Here is a 9,550-nt window from a genome sequence, read left to right on the forward strand (position 1 = left end):
CAGGTGAAGGTGGCGACTGTTAGCGAGTGTCCAGGGTGTTCAGTCATGTAGGATGAGAAGGTGCTGAAATGGTTGGTGACTTTCTGAGCACCAGGAGCATGAGGCAAGACAAACTAAGACATTGAGGGCCACGCTATAATTTTGTCTCAGGCTGAGGACTCGGAAGTGACCTGACTGTGGGAGGTGTTAGACATCTCTCTCATTCTGTTGCCTTCCTTACAACTCATTCTGAGAGTGGAATGGAAGGCCCACCGGATTCCATGAAACATCAGGGAACTCCATGATCTGACAGTTGGGGAAGGAAAGGCACCATAGACCAGGGATGACAGCCACTGAAAGCTGTGACAGGGTCCTGCTTATCATGCACTAGTCCCAAGGCCAGGAGAAGGCCACCAAGTCCTTCCCTCATCTGGCATAGGCAAGGTGAAATGGCAGACTATGGTGACAGCAAGCTCACAAGGCCATGGCTTACTCCAGGTTTTTTCTCACTCAAATCAGCCAGGACCCTAAGATCTCAGCCTTACTGTCCTAGGTGTGTGGTCACGAGTGACTGGAACATTCTTCAGCCCTCAGGCCGGTTAGCAACCCGGGCTGGTTTGCTCCCATAATGCCTGGTGTTAGGGAAGCTCCCAGCAAGCCCTGGATCTCACTGAATCACCGAAACTGCCTCTGCTCCAATCCCCCAGCCGTCTGCACCACCAAAAGCCTGACCTTCCTACCCATCTCCTTCTTCTCTGCCCACTTCCCAGTTCTTGTAGCATGATCTCAAAGCTTTTGTGACCATACAGGCCAGAGCATGAACATCTTCCTGAACAACGGTGGATGTGTGTCATGGACCCTGTGCCCACTTGTGTTGATTATATAAAACACACAGCACATCTTCAAAGGGCGGAGTAAAGAACAGCAGGTTTTCCTGCCAAGCACTGTGGGCTAACATCACTCTCAAGAAATAGCACATTAAATCAGAGAAAGAACTGGAAGAGCTTGAAGGGGCTTGAGACCCCATATGTACAACAATGCCAAGCAACCAGAGCTTCCAGGGACTAAGCCACTACCTAAAGACTATACATGGACTGACCCTGGACTCTGACCTCATAGGTAGCAATGAATATCCTAGTAAGAGCACCAGTGGAAGGGAAGCCCTGGGTCCTGCTAAGACTGAACCCCAGTGAACTAGACTGTCAGGGGAGGGCGGCAATGGGGAGGGTGGGGAGGGGAACACCCATAAGGAAGGTGGGGGAGGGAAGGGGATGTTTGCCCGAAACCGGGAAAGGAATAACACTCGAAATGTATATAAGAAATATTCAAGTTAATAAAAAAAAAAAAAAAAAAAAACAAAACAAAAAAAAAAAAAAAAATAGAAAATTAAGTATATGTATATACAAGACATATATATATTTATATATATATAATATACATATGTGTATGAATGTATGAACTGAATGGAAAAACACAGAAAAAAACAGATATTTGGTTTTTTTTAAAGATTTATTTAATTATATATAAGTATATTGTAGCTGCCTTCAGACACACCAGGAGGGCATCAGGTCTCATTACAGATGGTTGTGAGCCACCATGTGGTTGCTAGGATTTGAACTCAGGACCTCTAGAAGAGCAATCAGTGCTCTTAACCATGAACCATCTCTCCAGCCCTGGTTTTTGGTTTTGTTTGTTTGTTTGTTTGTTTTTTGTTTTGTTTTTGAAATAGGGTGTCTCTATTATGTAGCCCTGGCTGTCCTAGAACTCCATACATAGACCAGGTTGTCCTTGAACTCACAGAGATCCATCTGTTCTGCTTCCTGCGTGTTAGGATTAAAGACATGTAATACCATACCTGGCCCAGAAAACATGCCTTTAAGAAATCTGTTTGGATAGGGCTGGGGAGGTAGATCAATGACAGAGAAAGGATGAGGGACTGAAGTTCAAATCCATGTAAAAAGTCAAGCATAGCTGTTCCAGCCTGTACGGACGGGAGGCACTGTGGGGTGGGGGAGATAACAGGATTGGCTACCCAGACAGCCAGCCTGGTCAACATGGAAAGCTTCAGGTTATGCAAAAGACACTGCCCTCTGTGAAGCTGAGCAGAATAGAGATACCTGATGTGTACACACACACACACACACACACACACACACACACACACACACACACACACACAGAGCAGAGAGGAAGAGAGGGAGAGAAAGACAGGGAAAGATAAATAGATGGATGGATAGATGATAGATTAGATAGATGATAGATGATAGATAGATGATAGATAGATAGATAGATAGATGATAGATAGATAGATAGATAGATAGATAGATAGATAGATAGATGATAGATAGATAGATAGATAGATAGATAGATAGATGATAGATGATAGATAGATAGATAGATTTTGAATCAGGTACAGTGGTACATGCCTATAATCCCAGTAGTCAAGAGACAGAGGCAAGAGGATGAAGAGGTCAAGTTCGTCTTTGGGTACATATCACATATGAAGCCAGCTGGGACATATGCAACACTATGGAGAGACAGAGGGAGGGAGGGAGAGAGGGAGGGAGAGAAAATTAGGATGCAAAGACGGCTTAGCAGTTAGGAGCACTGGCTGCTCTTCCAGAGAACCCAGATTCAATTCCCAGCACCCACATGGGAGCTACAGCCAGACGACTCAATGCCCTCTTCTAGTCTCTAAGGGCACTACAAGCATGTGGCACCTAAATACGCATGCGAAAAAACATCCATACACATAAAAATATTTAAATGTCTAAAAAAATGAAAAACTTTTTAAGGAAGGGGAAGGGAATAACAACCAAGAAAGATGGAGAAAGATTTGCAAAGGGAGAGGTAAACAAATTTGGCATCACAGGTTTAAGTATATTCCTCTTTGATTTATCTAGTAATCATCTCTCCTCTTCATGTGTACAAAATATCTTATAATAAACATTAAAACTTCATATATTCGGAGCTGGTGAGATGGCTCAGCAGTTAAGAGCACTGGCTGCTCTTCCAGAGGTCCTGAGTTCAATTCCCAACAACCACATGGTACAGCTCACGACCATTTATAAAGGGGTCTGATACACTCCTCTGGCATGCAGGTGTGCATGCAGACAGAACATTCACACACTAAAAACATACATAAATAAAAAGTTATATATTTAAAAAAAACTTAATACATTCAAAACTAAGCACAGACCCAGACATAGTGGCACATGCCACGGTCACAGCTCCTGGGAAGCTATATGCTACCCCTCCCCCATCAGTCATTGCAGCCCTCTCAGTTATTCAAACGGTCTAGTCAGTCTCACAATGCTGATGGCCACATAACCTTAACTGTAACTTAATACATTTCTCTAAGTATAAGAGCATTAATGCTGGTAACTTAAGAGATGTGTAGCACTTAATCTGTTTTATTATTAAAGATTATTTATTCATTACCTACCTTAGAAATTAAACATCATCGTAGAATATATATGTGTATATGTGTGTGTACATATACATTTATGTATGTATGTATGTATGTATGTATGTATGTATGTATACACATACATACAGGAGGAAGCAAGACATGGGTAGGGTTCTGTGCTTCCTATGGCTATCGGTGTCCACGGTGGGCCTTCTCCCTGTGGATGGGGGTTGCTACTGTACTTAGTCATCAGATTGCTCCACTGGCCTCATGACACGAACGACGCACCACACCTGTAGGATCCCACTCAAATGCCCATGTCCGCAGAAACACTTGCTAATGGCTATCGCCTGGCGGTGAGAAGCCTGTGGGGGCAGGGTGCTGCTGGCCTTGTCCTGCACTTCATTCAGCACCTGGCATGATGTCATGTGGCAGAGCAGGGCTTTGAGAAGTGCCTGCAGGGCACATGGGTGGGTGAGGGCAGGTGGAACAATACGCCGGTGGCGAGTAGGTGACTGAGGGATAAGAGAAGGCTCTAAGAAGCTGCCAAGTGTCAGGTACCTGTGTCTCCTTTGTCACCCTTGGCACCGTCTCGTCCGTCTCTTCCTGGTAGGCCATTGTGACCTGGATTCCCAGGGATGCCAGAGTGCCCTTGCCGGCAGGTGTCCTGGGAGAATACGCTCCCTGCGTCCATAACCAGTAGAAGCCACCAAATCCTCATGGTCAGATGACACGGTCTGGACTGAAAGAGGGAAACAGAAACTGGAAGGTGCATGGCCGCTGGGTGCAGGTGTAGTTGCTGGGCATGAACACGGCCTCTCATTTCTGCAGTGGGACAGGCCTTGGTCTCTGGGCAGAGGTGTTGAGGAGTGACATGGCCTCCTCTCTCTGCCACGACAAAGGCCTGAACCAGATCGCACTGTGTCAGACAGGCAGGGCAGGAAAAAACCAGAGACCAGGTCGCTGACCAAGCTGGACTAGAAGGAGCTTGCCACACGCCTGGCACGATGGCACCTGACTGTAATCCCAGCACTCAGAAGGTTGAGAAAGAAGTCACAAGTTCCGGGTCAGCACAGTATACCGCTATGCAGTGAGACCCTATTGTTGCAAAAGAAGAAAGAAGAGAAAGGGACATTGTCCTCGGGTGGTAACACGTGGTTGGGACCAGTTTTAATGGTCAGTGAGTGTGGAAGACAAGTTTTGAGGTCAGGAGACTCTTGTGTCTATTGTTTCAATTTGAGCAAGCCACTTTTTTAAGCCACATGAAAAATGTTTTCTTATCCCATGCGGCTAATGTAAAGACTAAACTTGATCACAGTATACATGAAAAATCACCCTAAAATAATAATTGTCACATAAAATAATTGACATATAAAATTGCCACCTGACCCAGCAATTCTATTCCTGGGAATAACAAAATGATAACAAAAACTGAAAGGAGAGGCTTAAACAAGCTTCGGGTTTCTGGCGGCAATGCTCCTGGCAGCCACTAGGGGGAGCAACCCATATGCACATCAGTGGATAAGTGGTTATAGAATACGTGGTATATAAATATAGTGGAATGGCATCCGATCTCAGAAAAGCAGAAAATCCTGCCCCCCTCCAGGACATTAGGTGGTGACAATCTGGGACTGAAAGACAGATCTGGTGAGTATGCAAAGTGATCCAAATCGTGGAGCAAGCAATACAGCAGGTGTCAGTAGCTGACGGGAGGGGGCGCTGTTCAGTGAACGATGAAACCTCTGCAGGTCAATGGTGGCGATGGTTGCTGAATGATGTGACTGTATTTATTGCTAAGCCATACGGGTTAAAATGGTTAACCTGGTAAGTTTGAATTTATGTATCTATTTTTACCGCACTAAAAACAACAAAACATTAAAGCTGAGAGGATGTGACTCAGCTGTGGAAAAGCTGCCTCGCACACGAAGCCCCGAGTTCCATCCCAGTACCACATAGAGGTACTAAAATTACGTGGCATTAGCAAGCAACATGCCAAACATGCACATTTGGGGTGTGGCTACAGCTCAGTGCTAGAGCACTCGTGTCACACATAAGAGTCCTTGGCTTTAACTCCCAGTGCACTTGAGCCTGTGGTGGTGGTGCATTCCTGAGCACACAAGCAGGTTGGGGCACAGGCCTGCGCGCACACCATCTGGTTTTGCGAGAAGCACATTCTCGGTGCTTTCCTCTGTAGACACTGGTCCTTTTACTTGGGTTCTTGCCTGTTTGTATTTGTTTCCGTTTTAATCTGTCTTCAGCCTCAGCTTGGAGCTGAGATCTGGGCGAGAGGGGGAGATCTGTAGGCAAACTACTCCCTGTAAGAGGATCGGCATGCAAGGTCCTGCAGGGGGCTCTTCGTTCAATACAAGGTCATGGGACTCAGAAGCTCACCCGGCCATACTTTCAGAGTTACATCCCCAGTCCCTGATATTGAGTGCAGAACAGCGGGCTGGGCAGTGAGGGTTGGAGGCAAGGACGATGCGATGGCAGCTTTTAATATTTAAGAAGCAACATCCCTCCCCCCAGCCCCCAACCAAAGAACACATGGGTTAGTGCAACCCACCAGACCCCAGATCCTGTGTACCACAGGCAGCAATGTAGATGCCCATGAGCCTTTGTAATGGCAAAACCCAGGGTGTCCATCTCTTTGACCCATTGGTACTGTCTCTGTAGTTATTCCTAATACAGCAAGGAACTGTGTGCCAAAGGGAACTGCAGGATTTTCTGTTAAGGTGGAAAAGGGCACATTATGTGACGTCTGAGAATAGACTTAGGAAGTGGACCAGTATGTAAGTGCTGAGGACGTTACGTAAGTCAGTGAGGTATGTAAAAGATGCATGGAGGCAAAAGGAAGGTGAGTTCAAGGCCAGCTTGGGTAGAGATGGGACCCTGTCTCAAAAGACCCCACCAAACAAAAAGAACTAAAATCGAGGCTGGAGAGATGGCTCAGCAGCTAAGCTCACTCGCCGTTCTTGTAGAGGATGGCATCCAGCTCTCAGCACCCACAGTAGGTGCCTCACAACTGCCTCTAGCTTCAGCTACAGGAGAGCTGAGCCCTCTTTCAGGCCTCTGAGGGTATCCATACAACAAGCATGCAGACTCTTTCTCTCTCTCTCTCTCTCTCTCTCTCTCTCTCTCTCTCTCTCACACACACACACACACACACACACACACAAAGTTTAAAAGTTTTTAAATAACTTTTAGAGAAACTAAAATATCAGGCACATTATGACAATATTAATGTATGTATATTACCAAAAGCTAGAAGTAAATATATGCGAGTAGGCAAACATGTTAATGTATAGAATGATGAGGTGGGAAGAGGCTTTCCTGTGAGGAAAAACAAGTCTTTGTGGTGCTAGTTACACATTGGTAGCTATTTATTTTTATTATTTTCAATTGTGTGTGTGCACATAAACAGACAGCAGACAGGCAGGCAGGCAAATAGGCACATACGCACGCACGCACGCATGCACGCACGCACGCACACACACACACACACACACACAGACCCTTTGAGGCCGGAGCATCAGACATCCCTGGAGCTGGAGTTACAGGCCACTAGATGTGAGTGCCGAGAAATGAACTCTACTCCTCCTGGTACCCTTAACCCTGCGCCATCTCTCCAGCCCCTCTGTAGCTAGACACTGCCATCCAAAGGACAGTGTCGCCCTCTGGTGAAGGCTCCTGAGAATGATGGATTGCAGAAAGTGTTTCTGGAAGCTGCTTCCCCCAGTCACAGATGCACTTCAGGCAGCTGAGTTTTCTTAGAGCCAACCCTAGTCTCTATCGTCACTGCTGCTCCTGGACTCAGAAGCGACCGGTGGATTCCAGGTTGATTCTTCTGAGCTTTACCAGGGCTCCCCCTCACTTCCCACCTTCTCCATGAAAAGCCACTTGGGGGTGGTGGTGGAGAGACTCCCACAGCCCTTGTAGATGATGAGATGGCCTTTCCTGGCTCCGGTGTGGTAATACAGTGCAGGCATAACACCCACACACATTAAAAAGAAAGAACAAACCCAGTTTTGGTGCCTCTCCTGATTTTTTTCTAATTTACAGTCACATATTCTCAAACATTCCAGATTCCTTATGTCCCCTCCCCAAGCACTTCATAATTCGTATGCAGCCCCTAAAGACTAACATTTAACAGAAATCAAGGAAACAATCTTACTTTTTTACAGTCAGGGTCTTTCTATGCAGATCAGACCAGCTTAGAACTCCTGGTCCTGCCCCACATCCCAAGTGCTGGGGACAGGGATGCTGCCCCAGGCCAGCTTGTGAGCAGTCTTTGCTGAGTGTAAGACTGATGGAAGACATCCCGCACACTAAGTTGGGTTTATTTAATTCTCCCATGCATTTAATACAGTGTTACTACAGTATGCACTTTTCCTCAACATATATTTTTCCATAGACCATATAAATTAGCATAGACTTAAGTATTAAAACGCCCATTAAAATGTATAGCTGATAATCAATATATATGCTTTTCTAGAAAGGTCTGTTATTATTGTGATTCATCCTGTTTTTTATGCCTCCTCTCAGCCCAGTATTGCGGAATTCTGGCAAATGAAATTCTCTACTTTTCTCTCTTGTTAACTATTTTCTCTCTCCCTCTCCCTCCCTCTATCCCTCTCTCTCCCCCTCCTTCCTTCTTTCCCTCCCTTTCTCTCGTCCCTCATTCTGTATATGTCTGTGTGTGCCCGTGTGTGCCTGGGCGTCTGTTTGAGTCTCACACTGTAGCCCAGGCTGTCTGCCCTAGAACTTACTCTGTAGCCCAAGCCTCCATGTCAGCCTCTCCGGTGTGTTATTACAGGAACCACCACACCTGGCTTGTTGTTTAGAAAAAAAAAGTTCTAGAAGCAGATCATCCATCTCTGTTCTTACCCTGCTTTATACCATGCACGGTCACCTCAGAACCCAGGTGCCTTCAGCTGAATGTGAATATGTATGTATGCATGTATGTATGTATGTATGTATGTATGTATGTATATCCTTGAGTGTACTTACCTTAACCCTGGAGTTGCAGGCTGGATACAGGCACTGTGAGGAATAGGGAACCCTCACACTGTAAATAAAATCAAGCCTTCCTACCATAGAACTCCCCAGTGAACGTAAGTACAAAATAGCAGGAAGGGGAGGGGACGGGGAGAGGCACAGATGTCTTGGATTCGCTTCAAAAGTCACAGCAACACTGGGGTCCAGCAGCAGCCTAGGTGTCAAAAACCTTGTCCTTTTCTTCTCTGTCCTTTGAAATGGACTGAGGGGACTTCTGGTGTTCCAGCAGGTGGAATGTGGGAGAGATCCCCGCTGCAGGGCTGCAGGTTTCTTTCCTTAATGTGAACAGCTCTCTCCTTGGCCTTGAGCCCATTGTGATGGAGGCCACAGATATAAAGATGACAATGAGGAGGACCGTGACTGGAACCTGTAGGTCTTTGCAGCACAGACCGTTAGGATCCCTTTGTTTACGTAGAACTTTCAATGATGACAGTCACTGTTGCCTGTGACTCTGGAGGGCAACCCATGATTCAGTTAATCCTCCCATTGGCATTCATATTTCTGCAGACTATTTGGGGCACTGGTAGACAGGAGGTGAAGGCCTTCAGGTATGCTTTTGGGGGTAGTATGTTCGTGTGACTTCTAAAGCTCTAGATAAGGCCTGGCGCTCCCAGTGACTCTTCTCTGTCTTTTAAGTATATGAAATGGTAAAAGAGGGTTATCTTCTCCAGTTTGGGTATTTATTGAACTCAGCGGTAGAGCACCTGTCTAGCAAGCACAAGACCCTGGGTTCAGTCCTCAGCTAAAAAAAAAAAAAAAAAAACAAACCAGAACCTGGGCAGTAGTGGCACAGACCCTTAGTTCCAGCACTTGGGAAGCAGGGCAGGTAGACCTCTGTGACTTGGAGGTCAGTCTGGTCTGCAGAGCAAGTTCCAGGACAGCTACACGGAGAGGCTCTCTTTCAAAAAACCAGGGGGAAAAAGGTTCCTCTCCTCCATAGAAAGGACCCAGGAAGTCTGTTTGATTCTCTGCTCATGGTCACTGCTGTAAGTGGGGGGCGCAGTCAATAAACCACTGAAATGGCTGCCCCAGAGGTAGAAAGGTTCCTATTACAGAGGTGAGAGGGGGAACAGCTAGAGGCATCTGAAGAGTCTAGAGCAGAAAGAA

The 9,550-nt window shown here is 46.2% G+C and overlaps 1 protein-coding gene across 2 annotated transcripts in view; it reads right to left on the minus strand.

Moving 5' to 3' along the window:
- The window catches only part of LOC116913464 (complement C1q and tumor necrosis factor-related protein 9), an 11,894-nt gene extending 4,284 nt beyond the window's left edge, over nt 1-7,610 (minus strand). The window contains exons 1-2 of one of the 2 annotated variants that reach the window (XM_032917669.1): nt 7,560-7,610; nt 3,950-4,130 (exon numbers count right to left, since the gene is read on the minus strand). In XM_032917669.1, the coding sequence (XP_032773560.1) occupies nt 3,950-4,109 (160 nt within the window). In that variant the 5' untranslated portion in view covers nt 4,110-4,130; nt 7,560-7,610. Of the gene's footprint in view, nt 1-3,949; nt 4,385-7,559 lie in introns of those variants that run through there. The other variant, XM_032917668.1, reaches the window with a different exon arrangement.
- Nucleotides 7,611-9,550: the final 1,940 nt, after the last annotated feature.

This window comes from Rattus rattus, chromosome 12, assembly GCF_011064425.1.
Source record: "Rattus rattus isolate New Zealand chromosome 12, Rrattus_CSIRO_v1, whole genome shotgun sequence".
NCBI lineage: Eukaryota > Metazoa > Chordata > Mammalia > Rodentia > Muridae > Rattus > Rattus rattus.